The 22,720-nt window shown below is 57.3% G+C and overlaps 1 protein-coding gene across 2 annotated transcripts; it reads right to left on the reverse strand.

Moving 5' to 3' along the window:
• Positions 1-338: 338 nt before the first annotated feature.
• On the reverse strand, positions 339-15,075 carry LRP3 (LDL receptor related protein 3). 2 transcript variants are annotated; one of them, XM_030913334.1, is made up of 7 exons: positions 14,514-15,075; positions 12,448-12,495; positions 5,024-5,197; positions 3,139-3,353; positions 1,629-2,745; positions 1,265-1,397; positions 339-996 (listed from the first exon to the last, which is right to left on the reverse strand). In XM_030913334.1, the coding sequence occupies exons 1-7, from the start codon at positions 14,816-14,818 to the stop codon at positions 409-411; spliced, it is 2,580 nt and encodes an 859-aa protein (XP_030769194.1). In that variant the 5' UTR covers positions 14,819-15,075; the 3' UTR covers positions 339-408. The 2 variants fall into 2 exon arrangements, with proteins under 2 accessions (XP_030769194.1, XP_010357903.1); XM_010359601.2 differs by having other exon boundaries at positions 5,024-5,162; positions 14,514-15,071.
• Between the last annotated feature and the right edge of the window lie 7,645 nt (positions 15,076-22,720).

Here is a 22,720-nt window from a genome sequence, read left to right on the forward strand (position 1 = left end):
ATGAGACCCAGTGTCCCCATGGCCCAGCCCCATCCTCATGACAACTTCCAGCTCTGTGGGCAGCTGGTGCCACTGCAGGGCAGATGAAGCAAAAAAGCTCTGGTTCTCTGCTTCTTTGGAAATGGGTTCCCAGAATGAAGTGGGGGGAGAGAATTGAGACCCCAGGGTGCTTGTGGACGCTGGGATCCTGCAGACGGGCTCACCGCTTCACCCTTCTCCCCCACTGTTCAGTCCCAGAGCTCCCGCCCACCATGCCCACCAGTGCAGCCAGCTGGCTGAGGGCCCAGCCCCTCCGCTGGGGTCCCCGGAGGGCCTCTCCATAAGAAAGGACGCAGAGGCAGGGTAGAAATGACTGTGTATTCCCTGGTTACAAAGCGGGGCTGTGGCGGTCACCAGCGAACCCGGCGGTCAACAGACCAACAGGGCCTCATCATCGCTGGCCTCCAGCATTGGGGAGCAAGGGGGCGGGGGGCTCCTGCAGACTCCCAGTGGCTCTGGCGAGTGGGGGCCCAGGGTGCTGCTGGCAGTGGAGGCCTGGGGGTGCGGGTCCTGGACTGAGCAGGGCTCCCGAGGTGCATCCGCAGGAGCTGGACCGTCTGCCAGTGGCTCCCTGCAGACCTTTCTGTCCTTGTCCACAGGCCTGCACTCTGGGTCTCGCAGGCCTGAGAGCAAGGGTGGCCCTGAAGGTCCCACCTCCGGTGCATGGCCTGGGGCACTGGGGGGCCCATCTCCGGCCACCCTGGGGCTGCCTGTGTCCGTGTGCAGTACTGGGGGGTCGGGGGCAGCCCCTGGAGCAGGCTGGAGGAATCCATCACCCAGCACGGTCTGTGAGGGGCGTGCTGCGGTCAGCAGTGGGATCTGGCCTCGGGGCACCCGCGGCCGGTGAAAGAGCCGGTTCCAGAGGCGGCCGAGGCGGCGGCGGGAGGGCCCCCGGCGGGAGGCGTGCCGACGCATCTGTCTCCGCATGGCTGTGCGAAGATTCTGCAGCACAGAGGCCTGTGGGGTGGGGTGGGGTGGGGTGGGGCAGGGTGGGGGCAGGGGGATGCGGCTGAGGGGGCGACCAGGCTGTTCAGGGGCAGGAGTCAGCACACCCCCAAGGGACCTGAGACCCAAGAGACCCCCTTGTCCACCCCCCCACCTGGCCATGGGCCCCCAGGTCACCCTGCCTAGGCCTTGCCTTCCACTCCTGTGACTGCTGGACCAGCCTCCTCCGCACACTGTCCCACCTGGCCCCAGAGGGGCCTCGCGCCCTCCAGGGGCTCACCTGGGAGGCACTGTAGACAGGAAAGTCCTCCACGGGTGGAATGAGGCCCTGCGCGATGAGCTGACCGTAGGATGGAGGTGCCTCCCGCCGCACGAACTCAGCCTCCAGGCGCGTCATCTGGGTCTCGAAGGCCCTGGAAGTGGTGGGCAGAGGGTGACATGGCTGGGCTGCCCCGGACCTGCAGCAGCAACAGGATTCTGGGTCCACCCTCCACCCAGACATCCCAAGATGTAGGGACCCCAGGGTGCACAGGGCAGCCTCCACGTAGCTGGTCCAGGCCCCCATCTGCAAACCCACAGCTGCGGGGACAGCAAGCCTGGGCGATGAAGAAACCCGGTCCCCTGGCTGTGGGCACAGCGCCCACCTGTACTCCTGCGTGCGCAGTGAGTAGAGCTTGAAGGCGCAGCCCAGTGCGATGACCAGCAACAGGCCGCACACCAGGCTGCCGATGAGCGCCGCGGTGATGACCTTGCGGGGCACGGCGGCCAGGCAACCGTGCTCATCGCTGCCGTCCTGGCAGTCTTCCTGGCCGTCACAGCGCCACGTCTCAAAGATGCACAGGTTGGTACCGCAGTGGAAGGTGCCGGGCTGGCAGGAGAAGCAGTTCTTCTCGTCCGCCCCGTCGGGGCAGCTTTTCTGGTTGTTGCAGCGGTCGGCAGGCGTGTAGCACAGACCACTGCCACCCTCGCAGGGGTACTGATCCGGTGGGCAGGCAGGGCAACCCTGCTCGTCTCGGCCGCTGGCACAATGCCACCAGCCGTCACAGCGCTGTGGTTCCGAGAAGCAGCCCTGGTCGCCCGCGCTGCCCCCATCACTGTCACTGCTGCTCCCACACGGCTGCTCCCAGGGAAGGCAATAGCCCTTCACCTGATAGGTGGCGTTGAAGCCATGGCCGGCGCTGCGGGCACGCGCATGGTACGCCACGGTGAGGCGGCCCTGGGCGGCCTCCAGGCTCACGGGCCGGTGGTTGCTGCGGTAGGACAGCGTCTGCAGCAAGCGGTCCCCGCGCTCACCCAGGCCCTCGTATACCTGCACGTAGTCGTCGTAGCCCAGCCGCAGTTCCAGCTGCAGCAGCACCCGCCGCGAGTCCTGCGTGTCCACCAGCCATGTGCAGTGAAGGTCCGAGGGCCCACGGGCCGCGCCGAACAGGTCTGGGGAGGCAAAGGAGCCGTAGAAGCTGCCCAGCCGCCTGCCACACGCCAGGTCGGGGCAGCCCGCCTCATCCGAGCCATCGCCGCAGTCCTGCAAGCCGTCACAGCGCCTCTCCACAGGCAGGCAGCGCGTGGAGCGCGCCCCGCTGCACGGAAAGGTCCCCCCAGGACACAGGCTGCCTGGAGGCTCCGAGGCCGGCGCGGAGCAGTTGCCCTCATCAGAGCCGTCTCCACACTCATCCACTGCGTTGCACTGCCACGGGCCGGGCAGGCACTTGCCATTGTCACAGCGGAACTCATCTGCCTGGCAAGATGCCTGGCCCAGCTTCCCTGTGGGGTGGAGAGGTAGCAGGGGACAGTCAGGAGGCAGAAGAGCCTCCCTTTGGCCAGGGGGCCTGGGGCCAAAAGTGGGCAGGTGGTTCCCCATCACCGTGGAAGCAGAGACCCCTCCAACACCAGGGTGGGCTCAGTCCCTGACCTGAGTCTGGGGTTAGGGGTGAGTTCCCACAACTAGCCAAGACTGGGAAGTAGGGCCAGTGACCTTGAGAGGTCTGAGGCATCCACATGCCCAGTCCTGCCACTGTCCTGAGATTGACAGGGTGGCCAGGGGACATCCTGCAGGGAGCCGGAGCCCTGTGGAGGGTGCTGCCCCTGTGGGCCAGGAGCCTTTTGGCACGCACGGTGTGCTCTGTGGTGTCCTGCCTGCCCTGCGCCCACTATCACCTCGGATGTAAGACAGACGGAAGCCCTGGGCCTGGCCGGAGCTGGAGGCGTCTGAGTGGAAGAAAATCCAGACGTGGTCTCGGGCAGAGATGAAGGCAGGCGGGATGGCAGAGCCACAGAGGCGGAAGGCCTCCTGGCGGGGCGGGGCCGCTGGGCCCAGCAGGAGCCAGTCCAGGGAGCACTGGTGGGACTCCTCCACGTCAAAGTTGCGGAAGCTGCAGGGAGGCGGAGAGGACCCAGACATGAGGCCGTAGGCAGGACCTCCATGGCCGAGGACCAGCACAGAGTAGTCAGGCTGGAGCCACGGCCAGGACAGCCAGCCCCGTCCCGGCCAGCCGCCCCCGCTCCTCGTGTTCCAGATTGCCTGGTTCCTCCACTCCCAGCCACTCTGTCCCCACACTGTCCCCATCCAGGTGTGCACAGGAGGCTCCATGAAGAATTGTGATATCCATACAGGTCATTTCCAGCTCTGCTGCAGCTACGCTTCCCTCCATCAGTGCACACGGCACCCCCAGCCTGAAGCCGAAGTGCAGCAGGAAGTCAAGAGCCTCCGTCCCAACACCCTCCCCAAAAGGGCAGAGGCCCAAGGGCCCAGACGCCTCCATCTGGGGACCACTAGGATGGGCCCAGCACAAAGTCCCAGGCATGGGCAGTGAGGATGAGACTGTGCCCATGAGGCTGGCCGAGGCTGCAGTAGGTTGACAGCTTGTCATCTCCAGATACACTGGCCCTGAACCACCTGGCCCTTGGGGAAACTGAGGCACAGAGCATAGGACAGACCCTGCCCATGCCCATCACATCCTCATGCATTGCAGCTATGGAGTAAGTCAGGGGTTGTGCCTTTTGGGCTCTGGCATTTAGGAAAACTATGGCAGATGGAACCTATAGTGACTCCCCAGCCAAATGTCCCCATGACCACTCCTGGCCAGGACCACCGCTCACTGCCTGGCCCCCTTTCCCTCTGCATGTCCCTGCAGCTCGAGCACCCGGGCTTTGCCTGATTCACTCCCCTCCCCAAGGCCCCCTGTGGAAACCATGCTCTGGGCTCAGTGCCAGCCTGGCCCCCAGCCACCCCTGCAGGACAGAGAGGACATCTCTGCCACCTCAGAGACATCAGACCATGCCCACCAGTCCCAGGCTGTGTTCCCAGTGGCATGTGTGCTGGCCCTGCCTTCCTGGCAGGGCTGAGTGACTGAGAACCCCCCATACCCTATGAACGAGGCTCAAACCAGGAAAAGGTCCAGCTTGGGTACCTCGCCACAGAGGCCCGTGGAGACCCAGGGCACTGGACACATTTGTGTGCATGCTTTCACATGTACACATGCATGCTTACGGCTCACGCATGGTTACACCCATTATCTTACATGCATGCACACATACATGCTCTCTGCACCTGTGCAGGCATGGCTCGTGCACATACATGTGCTCACACATGCACTCTCTCACATGTGTCCTTTATGTCTCCCCGACATGTGCTTGTCCACGTACACAAGCACACGTGTGTCCACATACATGCACAGACACGCACTCACATATGCACACACACCTACGTACATGTGCTCACATGCATGCACGTGCCACATACCTCAAATACCTACACACGCCTGTCTCACACATGCACACATCTGCATGCACACACACCTACTCATAAATGCTCACACACATGCAAACACCCACACACCTGTTCACACCTGCTCACACATGAGCGCTCACACACACCTCACACATATGCTCACACACATGCATGTGATCCCACACCTGCTCACACACACGTACACCCTCAGGCGTGTGCCTTCCACACCTGCTCTCACACACACACATTCTCACTCATCCCACGCATGTGGGCCCACGTCGATTCCTTCTGACACCCCCCAGGTGCCCCTACCTGATGGTAATCATGTCACCACGGTCACCCTGGATGTACCAGCTGCAGTTGGTGCCTGGCGGGTAGTTGAGGGGCCAGGCCGGGCTGTAGATGACCCCACGCCGCTCCGTGTGCTGCTCCAGCTTCCCGCTGCAGGCCGCTGTCGGGAGACGAGGCCGAGAAAGGCCGGCCCATCTTTGGTTGGGAAGTGGGTTGCAGCTAGGGTTAGGGGCTTCAGCACAGCCCTCCCCCATGGGGGGATCTAGCCCAGCCAAGGGTGGCCATGGCCAAGGGCAAGGCCACAACTTGTCACTTCGTGGCGGTGGTGTGTACGGGAGGCCAAGTAGGGCCCCCTAGACTTGGGGCAGCTATAGCCCCCAACCCTATGCAGTGGGCTAGAGCCTAGGTCCTGTCCCCCGCATCTCTGGCAGAGATGGGAGGAAACCCACCAACAACCCCTCCTGGCAGCCAGCACCTCCAAGGTGTAGCCTCGTGGCCTCGGCTCAGTGGAAAATTCCACACCCCTAGGCCTGCCCGGCCGGCATAGCCCATCCTGCGACAGCCCCCTGCCTGCCTTCCCTGGGGCTTTGCTCACTCACCTACTATGTGCCAAGCATGCATGGTAAGCACGCTGAGTAAGGCTCAGTAAGGCTGAGTAAGGCTGAGTAAGGAGGGAATAAGGCCTGCTCTATGGAACCCACAGGCTGGGGATGGGAGCAGATGGACTTTACGCAGATCCCCTGGGTAGAATGAATATCCTACAACTGGGCTGAAGAGAGGTGGCAAAGTCCAGCTGTGGCTGGAAACGCCACCTAGGTCTGATGACACCCTGAGCAGAATTTGGGTTTTATCCTGAGTACAAGTGAGAAGCCACCAAAGGTAGATTTAGGAACCAGGTGAGGAAACAGGCTCAGAGAGGGTCAGCAACTTGCCTGGGGCCACACAGCTAGGGAGGGCAGAGTCAGGAATCACTGTAGTCCTCTGGGGACCTCAGCTTCTCACTGCAGCACTGAGCCAACATGCATTTGTGGAGTGCCAACTGTATACCGCTCAGGTTGAGCAAAGAGCATCATGCCCGCCAGCTCAAATGAGGAGCCCTCCATGCCCAGCTCCACGGGCCTCACTTTAATCCATCCATTCTCCATGCTGTCTGCTTCTAAACCATCCAGGGCAGCATGGTGAGCCTGCCCTGCCCTGCTGTGCCCTGGCCCTCCCAGGACCGGGAGGCTGGTCCCAGCAATTGACCGCACTCCCAACCCCACAGCCCCCTGACCCTTCCCTGCCCTGGTCCATCTGATTCTCACAACAGCCTGAGATGAAGGCAGGGCCCATTTTACAGATGGAGAAACTGAGGCTCGGAGAGGCGAGGGACGACGCTTTTCCCGAGCCCAGTGACACTCTCTCCTCGCTCTCCCATGGCTGGCCCCTGGCACCGTGACCTTGCAAGCCGAATTCTCTCTGGTTCTCAGCAAGACTCCCTGGGACCCAGCTGCAGGACAGGCAGGAGAGCCCTCTGGCTGCCTCCCATGCTCTTAGGACAAAACCACAATTCACTGCAGCAGCCCCAGCCCCTCCCTGCCCCACACTCTGCCTCATCCCTCCCATAACCCCTAGCCCCCCGGACCTCTCCGATCTCTCACATTGGAGGGAACCTTGCTCTGGAGGCCCTGGTGGTCCCTGGTGGGTGCTATCCCCACCTTCTTATCCCATTCACAGACTCCTCAGCTTCCACCCCCTGCTCCATGGTCCCTTCCCAGGGAAACCCTCCAGGCTGCCTCCCGCAGAGCTCCAGCCCTCCACCCCTCCTCCCAGCCTGGGCCACAGAGCATTTCCCTTTTGTTGTTGGGACTGACCGGATGAACATCACATAGGCAGGCAGGGCTGTGCCGTGTCCCGGGACTCTGCACAGTGCCTGACGCACAGCAGGTGCTCCATAGATGTGGGCCCCTAAGTGGACGGGTCCATCTGAGGACCTGCTGGGCAGCTGGAGCCATAAGCTGAGAGCTGAAGCCCCTTCCCCCAGGGGCCTACTGGGACCATGAAGGCCCAGGTGATCCAGGACAGTGACTACTAGGGAGTCGGTAACCCCCATGAACAGCTCGTGAGAACATCAAGGATAAGAACAGAACTCTTGGTCCTAAAGCAAGGCCAGCCACCACCGCGTCACCCTCAGACCCCTGACAGTCTTGGGTCAGTGAGGTGCAAGTCAGCACCTCTCCACCTGGAACTCACACATGGCCCTGGGAGGCAGCCCCCACAACCAGCCTCCGATCCTGCCCCAGAAATAGGGCGCTGTACACCCTGCTCCCAGCCCGAGAGGGCAGGAGATAAACTCAGAGAGGGGTCTTGGGGTGCAGCCACCCAAACATGCAAAGTGGCCCCAGCCCCAGCCTGGTTCCCTCTGCTGCGTGAAGCCACTGGCCATGAGGACCTCACAGAGCCCTGAGGTCTGAACTGGGATTCCTTGGGAGGTGTAGGGTTAAGAAATCCAAAAGAAGCCGGTGCAGTGGCTCACGCCTGTCATCTCAGCACTTTCGGAGGCCGAGGCGGGGGGATCATTTGAGGTCAGGAGTTTGAGATCAGCCTGACCAACATGGGAAAACCCCGTCTCTACTAAAAGTACAAAAATCAGCCAGGTGTGGTAGTGGGTGTCTGTGATCCACAGCTACTCGGAAGGCTGAGGCAGGAGAATCGCTTGAATCCAGGAGGTGGAGATTGTGGTGAACCATGATCATACCACTGCACTCCAGCCTAGGTGACAGAGCAAGACTTTTTCTCCAAAAAAAAAAAAAAAAAAAAGAAGAAGGAAATCCGAAAGAAGAGATCTTTCCTGCTGAAGGGGTCCGAAAAGGAGGTTCCACAAAAGTGAAGGCCAGGCCGGGCGCGGTGGTTCAAGCCTGTAATCCCAGCACTTTGGGAGTCCGAGACGGGCGGATCACGAGGTCAGGAGATCGAGACCATACTGGCTAACACGGTGAAACCCTGTCTCTACTAAAAAATACAAAAAAAAAAAAAAAAACTAGCCAGGCGTGGTGGTGGGCGCCTGTAGTCCCAGCTGCTCGGGAGGCTGAGGCAGGAGAATGGCGTGAACCCGGGAGGCGGAGCTTGCAGTGAGCCGAGATCCGGCCACTGCACTCCAGCCTGGGCGACAGAGCGAGACTCCGTCTCAAAAAAAAAAAAAAAAAGTGAAGGCCCAGTGAGGCTGGGGTGGTAACGTCCCCCACATTGCATCTCTAAAGCACATGCTAAGCCGAAGTGTCAGCCTCTGAGTCAGCACGGCTGGGAACCTCCCATGTTCACCTTTTTGCTGAGGGGTAAAACCCTATGAGGTGCCCTGTCCTCCATAGGGGCAGGACAAGGCACTGTCCATTCCTACCCAGCCCTGGAGGCCTTCCCTAGGGGATAGACATAGACCTGCCCCTTTCCTCGGGGCCCTTGGGGGCCAGGTGTCTCACCCATACTTTCTAGGAAAAGCCAGGGGTCACCTGCCACCTTTCTCTCTTCCCACTCACCTAGGCCAGAACCCTTCTCCCTCGTAGACCTATGCCTGGCCCCTTCATCAGGGCTTGGGAGGCCACCAGCCATATCAGGAGCAGAGGAAGGGACAACTGCCAGTCGCTCTGCCTCTCGGCAAAGCCCTGACAATGGGTGCCTCCAAACAGCCTCACTCCTGGGGGCTCCCCGGAAATTTCCACATCAGGGCAACTTGGTTAAACTGTGTGCTCTTCTCCAAAGTGGGTTGGCAGAGATCACGGTGGGTGCAGCAGCAGCCCAGCCTCATGCAGAGGGGATGCGGGGCCAGAGGGAGGCTGGGCTCTGTGCAGGGAGCTGCAAGTTCTAGGCAGGGACTCTTTTTTTTTTTTTCTTCTGAGACAAGGTCTAGCTCTGTCTCCAGGCTGCAGTGCAGTGGTGTGATCACAGCTCACTGCAGCTCAAATTCCAGGCTCAAGTGAACCTCCTACCTCAGCCCCCCAAAGTGCTCACACTACAGGTGTGCCCCACCATGCCCAGCCTAGGCAAGGACCCTGCTTGACCTGAGGCAGATGTGCATGTGGTAGGGGACTGGGGTCAGGGGCTGCCAGTGAGGAGGGGGGTCTCCAGGAATGCCCCGTGGAGGTGAGGTTCATGATGGGCTGTGTAGCAGTGGGCAGGCAGTGAGGGCAGATGGGAGGACTGCATGATTTGCGGGATAATGGGGAAGAGGGAGGGGTTCAGGGGTGTTGGGGGCAGTCGAGAGGTCTGTCTGAGCTTCAGCTGGAGGTGACCTGCCTTCTCTCAGGCAGAAGATGGCCTGGGCCCTGGGAGCCATGGTGGCCCACACAAGTAGGGAAGGAATGACCAGGCACTTTTAGGCCAGTGTCCTTTCCTGGTCCAAAGAGTCATCAAATATTCCTGAGAGGACACTGCAAGGCCTGAAGAAGTACAATTTGCAGATCCGATTTCCAAAGTTGATCAATACTCCCGCCAACCTGCCTGGTGTAACCCGAGGACGGGGAGCTGGGAGTCCCATCCCAGACGTGCCGGGGAAGCTGCCAGTTGCCTGCAAACTGCATGAAGCCCATGCCCAGGATCTCTCTGCTGGGGCCATGGTAGCTTCAGGGCTGAGCCCAGAGGCCGGGGGGATGCAAGAGGTGTTCTGACCAGTCAGAGCCTTACATACCTAGGCTTAGGATGGGGTTTGCTGGGGGGTAAAAAACCTGTGAGGTCCCCAGACAGCCCTGCCAGACCCTCTGGAGCACCTGAGCCTAGTGAGGGTGGAGAAGGGGCTCGGGGAATGGTTCCCAATCCAGGGTCCCATGCAGCAGGAATCCCAGGGAAAGCCGTGGAAATGCAGAGTCATGGAGCCGTGCTGGGAGGGGGGTACCTTGGGCCATCTGCAGCTGGTCAGTAACACTGGAGGTGTCAGAAGTGGACTCTAGGACAGCTAGGATCCCAGACCGCCACCCATGGCCTTCTGCACTGGGTGTGCAGCTTCCATCACAGAGGGCACCAGGGGCTGCAACGAGGACCCTGTTGGGACCTGAGATCTTGACAGCTAAGGACCTGGACAGTGTCCTCCTCGCCCAAGCTCCATGAGTGGCCCTAGTCCTCAGGGAAGCACTTTTCTAAACGTGGGGTATATGCGCATTTGGGGTGACACACCCACCAGCAGGAGGGTGCCCTGGGGCTCACATTCATAAGCTGTGACACCCTCATTCCCCCTTCCCCTGACTCTCTACCATGGCCACGGACATCTGACCCAGGCCGGGCCAGTGAGCCTTTTCCTGGAAATTGGGATGGGAGACTGGGCCACCATCAGTTGTGGGGACCAGGACAGCAGACAGGGCTGGGGCTAGGTCAGCGCTGAGCAAGGCCTGGCCCTCGGCCAGCCCGAAGCAGCAGAGGCGGCTGGGCTCCCGAGAGCACAGCTCAGGACAGAGAGAGGGAAAGAGGCCCGAGCCTGCCAGAGGAGCCAGTGAGCACAGCTTCTGTGCACCCTGGGCCTCCTCCTCAACCACAGCCAGCAGCAGGGGTCCCACTGCCTGACAGCTCCAGGTCCTTTCTCCAGCAAGCCGGGTCCTGCACAGAACTAGAAACCCAGGCACCTCCTGCCCCACCGAGCAGAACAGCAGGCAAGGAACAAGTCAGAGACCCCCGTTGTTCTCCCTGGCTGCACCTTGACCTCAGGTTTTGGTTTTTGTTCTACAGACAGGGTCTCGCTCTGTCACCCGAGCTGGAGTACAGTGGAGCCGTCATAGCCCACTACAATCTCAAACTCCTGGGCTCAAGCAATCATCCTGCCTCAGTCTCCCGAGTAGCTAAGACTACAGGCACATGCCAATGTGCCCAGCTAATTTTCAGATTTTTTTGTAGAGATGGAGCCTCACTACGTTGCTCAGGCTGGTCTCAAACTCCAGGGCTCAAGCATTCTCTTGCCTTAGCCTCTCAAAGTGCTGGGGTTACAGGTGTGAGCCACCACACCCAACCAGACTTAACATTTTTATGGAAATACTTATGCTTACTTTAATACCTTTTTAGGGGTTGTTGGAAATGGCAGTATATAGGCGGAATTAGCAAGAGATGCAGAGGTCTATGGGGGCTTGTTAATGATAGAACAGGCTCCCTCAGGCCCCCCTCAGACTCTCCAGGTGGCACTCAGGGCCCCGGGGGGTCTGGGCTTATCCACTTGCCAACCAGCAGCCCCTTACCTCCAGTAGTGAAGGATGGATGGGCTTGGTCGCCCCTCTAGCTCTTGATGACCTTTGTTGTGCTTGGGACTAGGCTGGAGTTTAAAGACAGCCAGCGGCTGGACAGACCCATGCCAACAGGTAGAGGCGGGGGCAGCGTGCTCACTGTGTCCTCTCGAATTCTGTATGTACTTTTGGCCAAAATGTTTACCTCTGTCTTGCAAGTCAGCTGCCTGAAACTCACTTTTCACGTGCAGCTGATGCAAGGCCACGCCCTCTACTCACCTTCTTACCTAACCTCCCACACCAAGCCAGTATCTTCCCTGCCCTGAAGCATCCCCAGACCAGCTACCAGGCAACCAGTGGGCACCCCCATAGCCCAAGCCCAGCAGAATGACTCAATCCAGCCAATCCTAAACTGTTTACTCTGCCCTGCCTTTTCTTTTTTTTAGAGACAGAGTCTTGCTCTGTTGTCCAGGCTGGAGTACAGTGGTGCAATCTCAGCTAGTTCACTGCAACCTCCACCTCCCAGGTTCAAGCGATTCTCCTGCTTCAGCCTCCCGAGTAGATGGGATTATAGCTACCTTTTAGTAGAGGTGGAGTTTCGCCATGATAGCCAGGCTGGTCTCGAGCTCCTAAACTCACTCAATCCACCCACCTCCGCCCACCTCCCAAAGTACTGGGATTACAGGCATGAGCCACAGCGCCTGGCTGCCGCTTCTTTCCCATGAAGCTGTGATGCCAGCTCTAACTTACACCTTTCTTCCACCCTTGCTCCTGCTTGTCCAAACCTAGTAATTCCCAGGTGGCCCTGCATGGCATGGCATGTCCCCTCCTCTCAAGAAAAATAATAAAGCGTTCTTTCCATGGCATGGGCCTCTCTGTGTCATCCCTCAGTCATACCCCTATAAATTAAATCCTAGGAAGCCCACAGCCTGCGTGAAGCACAAGATGTCAATTCCATGGGACCCTCGGCAGCTTGCCAGTGGTATAAAGTCACCATGTGCCAGGCACTGCACTAAGAGCTTGCCTCCCTGGCTCGTGGAATACTAGGAGCCAGGTTTTCAGTAGACCTTGTTATTTCACCCACTTTACAGATGAGGAAACTGAGGCTCAGAGAAGTTGAAGCCTGCCCAAAGCCGAACAGCTCCTTTGTGACGTGGAAAAGATGCACACAGGAACTCGGGGTGGAGCCAGGACCCTGAAGGCCTGTCCTCAGGGCCCACTCACCCAAGAGGGCCCGGAGGAATGGAGGAAGGAGAGAAAGTGCTTACTTACCTAAGGCAGGAACCGCACTGCTGAGCCTCCCGGTGAGAAAGATGTTCACTGTGGGAGACACAAAGAAAGGGTCAGGGGTCTCAGGTGCCTGCTGGGGACCAGCAGCAGCCCATGAGGGACACCACAGGTAAACCCAAGGCTGGCCCGCTGGTCCCCTTCCTCTTATAGGACAAGGCCCAGAGCGTAGCCCAAGACTGCCCATCAAGAGGGCCCCTACCCACCTCAACCCCACCTCTCTGCCTTCCCTGCTCTGTTTTCCAGGCTGAAGTGCATAGCTCACTGCAGCTTCAAACTCCTGGGCTCAAGCAATCCTCCCACCTGAGCCTCCCAAGTAGCTGGAACTACAGGTGTGCACCACTATGCCTGGTTATTTTTTTATTTTTTATTTTTGTAGAGATGAGGTATCACTGTGTTGCTCAGGCTGGTCTCAAACTCCTGGCCTCAAGCGATTCTCCTGCCTTGGTCTCCCAAAGTGCTGGGATTACAGGCACCTGCCACCGCGCCTGGCCTGCTCCTACTACTTTGACCAGCTTCCCCCTCCAAGGGGGAAGCAGCAGCAGGGGCAGGAGGGAAGGCAGTTCTGCTTATCCCCATTTACAGGGCATGCAGCTAGTGACGGAACCATCCTCTTCCCCCGTGCCACGCTGACCTTCAGAAGGAAAGCAAAATTCCCCAGCCACCCCTCAAGCGCCCACCTCTATGGGGTTTGGCCCTTACTTTCACCTTCTTTCACCCCGGGATACCGCGGCCGGAGAGGGGGTCGGTCAGGGCGTGGGGCGGAGCTGCCACGCGGGAGACCCGGACCCGCCCGGCCCGCGCGGCCCACTCACGCGAACAGACGACCGCCAGGTGCACCCGGGCGCCCAGCGCCCTCCAGCCCCGCGGCCATGCGCTTCTGGCCGGGCGGGGGGTTATGGGCCCAGAGCCGAGGGGCAAGCCCAACTTCCCAGGGTTCAGGATGTGGGTCAGATCCCGCCTGGCTGGGAAGCAGGAACCGCTGCCCCCACCCAGGACACCTGGACAGAGCCAGGCCAAAGCTCCTGAGCACGGAGCGCCTGTCCCCCTGCCCTGCTCACCACGGATGCCAGCACCCAGCAGCTCAGAGCCCAACACACATGACCCTGCACCCAGGTTGGGGTGGGCGCGCTGAGGTTACACCCTCCATGCTCCCCAGTGGCACATTCCCATTGAGCCAGGCTCACACAGCTGGGGCATGGGCCTGCCCGGGCCTCAGAGCTCCCTGAGGCCTGGGGGTGATTACTTTGTCATTTCAGTGGCTTCAGCAAACCTGTCAGGTTACAGAGCCCTCACTGGTGACATCATAGGGTGTCCCCTAATAACCCCCAGTTCTTATAATGGCCTCCCTCCTTCATCACAGTAAATAAAGGAGCCATGTGAGTTGGGGATTTAACTCCTTCTCCTCTCGCCCACACAGAGCGCTGGAAAGCTGGACAAAAAAACTCCCAGACAGGGCGGGAGCCCCTCCCACCCCATGCCTGGCCTGGACCGGTCCCTGGCCCGACCCAAGCACCCTCCTAAACTGAACAGGCCTGCCCAGGGGCTGAGAGACACAAAGGGAAAACAGGAGTCCCCTGGAAGCCGCCTCCACACTGGCACCCTCCTCCAGCCCTGCCCCGCACCCCGAGTCCCCATCTGCGGCTCACACCCGCCCCCACCCCAACTCCAGGCCGGAAATAGCTGCTTCTTCAGGGGACAGCCGGCCTGGCCTTTGTCCCCAGCTCTCGGAGGCCCCCTCGACTCCAGGCTCAGCGCGGGCGGGCCGGGTGAAGGCTGCCGCCTGCACGAAGGGCCGCCTGCCAGCGCTCAGCCCGGGCTCCGGGCACTACTCCGAGCGGGGCGCGAGCCGGGGCTGCGCCACCAGAGTCGCCCGCGCAGGCCCGGGGCCAGGCGGGCAAGCGGTGCTGGCCGCTCTCTGGGCCTCCGCGCGGGAGCCACCGCGGTGCGGGGCCCCGGGATGTCGCGGCCGGAAAGGGGGTTGGTCAGGGCGCGGGGCGGAGCTGCCACACGGGGGACCTGGACCTGCCCGGCCCGCGCGGCCCACTCACCCAAACAGACGACGGCCAGCTGCGCCCGGGCGCCCGGCGCGCCCTCCAGCCCCGCGGCCGCGCGCTTCTCCATACCGGGCCCGGCCGCCCGCGGGCGCCGCCTCCTGCCCCCCGGCTCCGGGTACGGATCCGGATCCGGCTCCGGCTGCGGCTCCTGCTCTGGCTCTGGCTCTGGCTGTGGCTCGGGCTCGGGTTTGGGCTCGGGCTCCGGCTGGCGCGGCTGTTGCGGCCCGGGTGCAGGCGGCGGCTCCTGAGGCGTCTTTGTGCGGTGGCGGTGCAGGCCCGTAGCGCGCGCGGGGCCACATCGGCCGCGGCGTCACGGGCCCCGCGGGGGCTCAGCGGCGGCCGCCAGGGAAGACCCCCGCCCGCCGCTGCCCCCGCGCCCCGGGAGCCCCGCCGCGGCCGGCCTGGGCCCGGGGACCCCCGGCGCGCCCATGCCCCGCGGCGCGCAGCCCGCCCGGCCCCGGCGTCGCCGGGCCGCCCAGCGCTGCGCCCAGCCCGCCCGGCCGGGTGCCGCCGGTGGAGCGTCCGTGGGTCTGTCCGTCCTCCCGCCCGGCCCCTCGCCCGCTCCCGGAGCCTGGAGGCCGCGCTGCGCCAGCCACGTGACGCGCCCGCCGAGCCGCAGTGGCGCTGACAGGGCGGGCGGAGGCGGCTGGGGCGGGCCGGGGGCGCACGCCCCGCCTCGGGGTGCTGGACAGCTCTGCGCACCAGCCCCGCCCCGCCCGCGCCCCCCGCCGCGCTCTCTGAGCTCCAGCTCAGCGCTCCAGGCGGCCGGTGCTCGCCTGGCCTCCTCCCGGGCCCAGGAGAATTGATCCCTCCTGGAGCCAGCTGTGCTAGGAGGGTCGGGGAGCGAGGATTGGGAAAAGCTGGGAGAGAGAGGGCTGCTTAGGGAACCTCATACGGGTGGCACAAGGCTAAGGCCTGTCTTCCTCGCAAGGTGTCCCTGTTCCTGCCCCTCCGTCTCTTTCATTTGCCACGGTTCAAGTGCCCTGTCATGTCTCTTAAGAAGAACCCCCTGTGCCGAGCAAGACCTGTGAGGGGACATTGGTGAACACGCCAGAGGCCTTTGGAGATCTCCCAGGGCCCCCTGAGCCCACTGTGTTACCCACTATTCTCGTGAGGCTGAGGACTTGGGAAGAGGCCTGCTTCTTAGGCTGAGGCTGCCCTCTGGGGAGCTGCCCACCAAGAGGTTGAGTCCGGTGAGGCAGGAACCAGGAGAGACAAGGGGAAGGTTGAGAAGGCCATTTAGGGTCAAGACGGATGTGAAATCAGACGTCCCCAAAGGCTCCATGACACAGAGGGCCCACCAACATGAGCTGAGGCTCCCAACCCTTTTCTGACACCCCTAGCCCCTCATTTGATATTCTCCGTTTATGGAGAGAAGGTTGAGAGAAACTGATGGTCCGTTAGTGAAAGCGTAGACAGTCACTCACTCACTCGCCCTGTGCAGGTTGACTGCATTTTAATAAAAAATGGGGGGAAGAAAAATCTTTTTAGTTTTTTCTGGGTTTTCTTATTCTCTCTCTTCTAATTCCTTTGGTGATTTTTCCAAAGCAGACTTCTTAGGAAATGTATTAAAGGATGTAAAAATCAAATAACAAGATACATTACAGATTGATGGCATAGAGCACTAGCCTATGTGTAATTTGGTTTCAGAATTTCCTCAGACTGCTGACTGCGGAAAAGCAGGCATTTATTTACACATGGCAAAAATGCTCAACAGAGGCAGGGGCAATGGTAGGGTGGATCTGCAGTTTGTTCTTTTGTTGTTGTTGTTGTTGTTGTCATTGTTGCTGCTGCTGCTGCTGCTGCTTAGTGTTTTTAGAAACAGAGCCTCACTTTTTCTCCCAGGCTAGAGTGCAGAGCTGCAACCATAGCTCACTATACCCTCAAACTCCTGGGCTCAAGCAATCCTCTCCACCTCAGCCTCCCAAGTAGGTGGGATGACAGGTGTGCACCACCATGCCAGGCTAATTTTTTCATTTTTTTGTAGAGACAAGGTCTTACTCTGCTGCCCAGGCTGGAGTGCAGTGGTGCAATCATGGCTCACTGCAGCCTCAAATTCCTGGACTCAAGGGATCCTCTTGCCTCAGCCTCCCAAAGTGCTGGGGTTACAGACATGAGCCACCACACCTGGCCAAAATATGCGGTTTTGTTGAAGATGCTGCCTGCTTCAATGCATGTTTTGCAAGTCATGCAAGGAATCTAGGGTCTAGACCAATGACTAATATGGGAGTCATGTTGGAGCCTGAAGCAAAAGAAAAATGTGAGCCCTTAGACACACTTATGAAAATATCCTCCCATATTTTGAACAAAGTGGAAAGGCTAATAAAAGCTCTATAATCACAACAAGACTTTATCTAAATCCCCATGCTCCCCAATCTATGCCTATCCCATTGTGAACCCTCATAAACCCATATGGCAAGAAATGGCCAAGGTACCCAGGAATCTTGGACTGATTGGAAACAACTGTCCCCATTGCACACACAAAAAAATTTTCATTAAAGCTGGTTTATCTTCATTATTGAGTTTTTTGGCACTTCCTTCAATTCTGTGCCCAAGGTGCCTCACTCCCCTATCCTACTCCCGGCCCATATAGAGATCTTGGCTATCTGACCCCCCATTTCCGGTTTGTCTCATGATGGTCTAGTGCCCCCTAGAGGCTGCTGTGCTGGCAAGACCCTTGCTGGGGTTCCCAATGCAGCTGTGGCCCAGTCCTCACCGCCACCGCCCTCTCACCACTTCTGGAAAGGTTCCTGGTATTCCTGTCTCTGCTTTGACACTCTTCCACCCTAGCTGCAGTCGCCTGGGTCTCTCCACCTCTGGAACCTTTTCATAAACCTCCCTCACAGACTCAAGCTATATCCAGAACGTGTCTATTCATCACAACCCAAAAACTTCTAACTAGTGGAGAATTCAGTACTGGGAAGGAGATGATGGGCATGGACCCAGAATATGGGAACTGGCTGGGGCAGGTGAGGGAGCAGTGGTGGGGCCGAGGGGCTCAGACATGAGAGCAGGGTCTTCCTGGCAAGAAGCTGACCTTCCCAGTTAGCAGGAAGCAAAGCTGCTGTCACAGTCTCTGTGGGCCAGTGATGCCTTCAGGAATCTGCTCCAGGAGTGAGGGGCCAGAGGACACGCAGAGAGGAGACGGAAGGACATAGAGGCATCCCATGTAAGTCCCCACTCTATCCCAAACAAGAGGGCCACCACCATTGCCCACTCATCAGCCACATACCCCAAGCCCTCATGTGACACAGAAGAAACCAATGACTCAGGAGAGTCCCACATCCTCCCCCAACATTCACCTGCAGGCAGATGCAAACTCAAGCACTCTCTTATCCAACTGCTTACCAGACACTAATGAAGAGGACTCTGAGTTAAATGGTAAGTGTCTTTCCTGATTTCAAATAACTAGAATCATCCAGGTGTGGTGGCTCGCACTTGTAATCCCAGCACTTTGGGAGGCCGAGGTGGGAAGATCAGTTGAGGCCAGGAATTCGAGACCAGCCTGGGCAACATAGCAAGACCCTGGCTCTACAAAAAAAAAAAAAAAAATTTAATGTGCTGGGCATGGTGGTATGCATCTGTAGTCTGAGCTACTCAGGAAGCTGAGGTAGGAGGATTGCTTGAGCCCAGGAGTTTGAGGCTGCAGTGACCATGATTGCACACTGCACTCCAGCCTGGGCAACAGAGTGAGACCCTGTCTCAAAAACAACAACAAAAATCCTACTATCTATTTGAAGGTCAAAGGCCAAAAGTGACTTTGGCAAATACAACTGAAAAAAAAATTGTTTTATGATCACCTGCCCAGGTTTACCAGAGGTGACTTCCAGGAGGGCACACCCCTCATTATCCATTATCCTAATTGAGCCATAGACCAGACACCCCTCACCCTCACATCTGCCCCTTCTCTACTGTGCTCTAGTCAGTTCATGGCCACGTCCATTACTGAGTCGATAATTCTTACTCCAATCTCCCTACATCCAATCCATCACTATAACCTGCTGGTTCCCACAATTTATCTCAAATCTACCCAGCTCTCTCCATCACCATGACCACCTCCCTGGTCCCAGCCACCATCTCCTCTCTCCTGGACCTCCACAGAGGCGCCCCCCCATGTGGCCCCTTGCCTCTCAATTCATTGCTCACATTTTTAACATGCAAATTGGTTCATTCCCACTGCTGAAAATGCTCCAGAGCAGACTTCAAAGTTTTTAGCTCAAGCTGCATGATCCTGTGGAATAGCCCTGCCTGCCACCTTCTCCAAGCCCCCGTCATCACCAGTTTGCTCTGGCCTCAGAACGTTTCCACTCCTCCCAGAGCTGATTTCTATCCTTCTGCCTGTTCCATCAGGCAAATAGTCAAGCCAGAGAGCATTTGGAGGGAAGTTCTTGATCCTTCCAGCAGCCCCTCCAGCATATGGACATACTGATGGCCCCCAGGTCTCCAGGGTCCCCTTGGAGAGAAGAACTGCAAGCACCTGGGGCCAGCAGTGAAAGAGGAAAGTCTGTATGCCTAGTCTCTCCTTGGGCAGAAACTGTCCTGAAGTGCTTTGTGCAGTGGTGTGATCATGGTTTGTTGTAGCCTTGATCCCTCCCAGGACCCTAGCAGATGTGCCTCACAGGATGATGTCTTCTAAATGGCTATTTGCTCTCGTAGACATTATTTTTTTAATTTTTTGTTTGTTTGTTTGAGACAGAGTCTCATTCTGTCACCCAGGCTGGAGTGCAATGGCGTGATCTTGGCTCACTGCAACTTCCGCCTCCTGGATTCAAACGATTCTCCTGCCTCAGTCTCCTGAGTAGCTGGGATTACAAGCATGCGCCACCATGCCCAGCTAATTTTTGTATTTTTAGTAGAGATGAGGTTTCACCACGTTGACCAGGCTGGTCTTGAACTCCTGACCTCAAATGATTCACCCACCTCAGCCTCCCAAAGTGCTGGGATTACAGGAGTGAGCCACCACGCCCGGCCCTCATATATATTAAAATCCATGTTTCTCCAGTGACATTTGAAAAGCTCAGCCATTTGGCCGGGCGCGGTGGCTCAAGCCTGTAATCCCAGCACTTTGGGAGGCCGAGACGGGCGGATCACGAGGTCAGGAGATCGAGACCATCCTGGCTAACCCAGTGAAACCCCGTCTCTACTAAAAAATACAAAAAACTAGCCGGGCGAGGTGGCGGGCGCCTGTAGTCCCAGCTACTCCGGAGACTGAGGCAGGAGAATGGCGTAAACCCGGGAGGCGGAGCTTGCAGCGAGCCGAGATCTGGCCACTGCACTCCAGCCTGGGCGACAGAGCGAGACTCCGTCTCAAAAAAAAAAAAGAAAAAAAAAAAGAAAAGCTCAGCCATGAGGGCCTGTGACTGTGGGATTTCTGAACAGAAGTTAATATCCAACTTTGGAGTAAGATGGTGAAAGGACAAGAAAGAAAAGAAGAGAAAAAATGGAGCTTTTGAGAAAGGGTGTTGGTATGGTTTGGCTGTGTTCCCACCCAAATCTCATCTTGAATTGTAACTCCCACAATTCCCAAGTGTTGTGGGAGGGACCTGGTGGGAGGCAATTGGATGATGGGGGTGGGTTTTCCCATGCTGTTCTTGTGATAGTGAATGAATCTGATGATATCTGATGGTTTTAGAAAGAGGAGTTCCCCTGCACAAGTCCTCTCTTGCCTGCTGACATGTAAGAAGTCTCTTTGCTCTCCCTTCATCTTCCACCATGATTGTGAGGCCTCCCCAGCCATACAGAACTGTGAGTCCATTAAACCTCTTTCCTTTATAAATTACCCAGTCTCAGCTATGTCTTTAACAGCAGTGTGAAAACGGACTGATGCAGGTGCTAAGGGTTATTTGAATTAAAAATATCAAAACCACAACAAGATACCACTTTGCATCCATTAGGATGGCTACAGGGCAGGGGGAATACACAGAAAACAACACATGTTGGCAAGGATGTGGAGAAATTGACATTTTTGTGCATTGCTGGTGGGAGTGCAAAATGGTGCGGCTACTGTGGAAACCAGTATACTGGTTCCTTCAAAAATTAAAAATGGAATTACCATGTAATCCAGCCATTCTACTTCAGGGTACATACCCAGAATAACTGAAAGCAAGATCAGACAGATCCTTGTACACCCATATTCATTGTGTCATCATTCACAATGGCCAGAAGGTGGGAGTAACCAAGTGTTCCTTGATGGATGATGAATAGGCAAAATATGGTTCATCTATACAATGGAATATTGTTCAGTTTTTTGTTTCTTTGGTTTTTTGGGTTTTTTTTTTTTTTTTCAGACAGAGTCTCGCTCTGTCACCCAGGCTGGAGTGTGGTTGTGCAATCTCAGCTCACTGCAGCCTCCACCCCCCAGGTTCAAGCGATTCTCCTGCCTCAGCCTCCTGAGTAGCTGGGATTATAGGTGCGTGCCACCACGCCCGGCTAATTTTTGTGTTTTTAGTAGAGACAGTGTTTCGCCATATTGGCCAGGCTGTTCTCAAAGTCCTATCCTAAGGTGATCCACCTGCCTCAGCCTCCCTAAGTGCTGGGATTACAGGCGTGAGCCACCTATTCAGTCTTAACAGAAGGAAATTCTGACACGTACTATGACATGGATGAAACTTGAAGACATTATGCTAAGAGAAATAAGCCAGTCACAAAAGGACAAATATTGTCTGATTCCACTTACAGGGGCACCTTGCATAGTCAAATTCGTACAGACAATAAACAGAATGATGGGTGCCAGGGGCTGAGAGGAGGGGCAAATAGAGAGTTATTAAATGGGTAAGGAGTTTTAGTTTGGGAAAATTAAGAGTTCTTGAGATGGATGTGTGGATGGTTGTACAACAATGTGAATGTATTTAATGCCACTAAACTGTACAGCTACAAATGGTTAAAATAGTAAATTTCATATGTGTCTTTTACCATAAAAACAAACAACAACAACAAAAAAAAATCAAACAAAAAAAACAAAGCCAGAAGCAGTAGCTCACACCTGTAATCCTAGCACTTTCGGAGGCCAAGGTGGGCAGACCACTTCAGGTCAGGAGTTCGAGACCAGCCTGGTCATCATGGCGAAACCCCCATCTCTACTAAAAATACAAAAATTAGCTGGGCCTGAAGGTGCCTGCCTGTAATCCCAGCTACTCGGGAGGCTGAGGCAGGAGAATTGCTTGAACCTGGGAGGTGGAGGTTGCGGTGAGCCGAGATCGTGCCACTGCATTCCAGCCTGGCGACAGAGTGAGACTCTCTCTCCAAAATAAAAAATTATTATTATATTAATAATAATAAAAATAAATTTAAGGCCGGGCGCGGTGGCTCACGCCTGTAATTCCAGCACTTTGGGAGGCCAAGGCGGGCGGATCACGAGGTCTGGAGTTCGAGACCATCCTGGCCAACATGGTGAAACCCCATCTCCACTAAAAATACAAAAAATGAGGCCGGGCGCGGTGGCTCAAGCCTGTAATCCCAGCACTTTGGGAGGCCGAGACGGGCGGATCACGAGGTCAGGAGATCGAGACCATCCTGGCTAACACGGTGAAACCCCGTCTCTACTAAAAAAAAAAAACAAAAAACTAGCCGGGCAATGTGGCGGGTGCCTGTAGTCCCAGCTACTCGGGAGGCTGAGGCAGGAGAATGGCATAAACCCGGGAGGCGGAGCTTGCAGTGAGCTGAGATCCGGCCACTGCACTCCAGCCTGGGCGACAGAGCAACACTCCGTCTCAAAAAAAAATAAAAATACAAAAATAAAAATACAAAAAATGAGCCGGGCCTGGTGGCGCACTCCTGTAGTCCCAGCTACACGGGAGGCTGAGGCAGGAGAATCGCTTGAACCCGGGAGACGGAGGTTGCAGTGAGCACAGATCACGCCACTGTACTCCAACCTGGCAACAGAGCAAGACTCCATCTCAAAAAATAAACAAATAAGTAAAAAAATAAATAATAAAAATAAATTTAAAATACTACAAATAAACTGGCAACATATATGGTTGCAATCACAGCTTCCTGAGCTCAATGGGGTGGGGCAGCCAGCCCGGGTTGCTGCTTTGACTTCAGTGCAACTTCCTAGCATTTCTGCAATCCCGGGGCAGTGGTGGGGGCGGGAGGGGCAGTGGAGTTTGGTCAGTTCAGGTGGGAACTGCAAAGCTCAGAGCTGAGTGCCTGCTCGCCTGTGGAAGTGCCCAGACACACCCAGCCACAGTGCACCCATCCAG

This window comes from Rhinopithecus roxellana, chromosome 12, assembly GCF_007565055.1.
Source record: "Rhinopithecus roxellana isolate Shanxi Qingling chromosome 12, ASM756505v1, whole genome shotgun sequence".
Lineage (NCBI taxonomy): Eukaryota > Metazoa > Chordata > Mammalia > Primates > Cercopithecidae > Rhinopithecus > Rhinopithecus roxellana.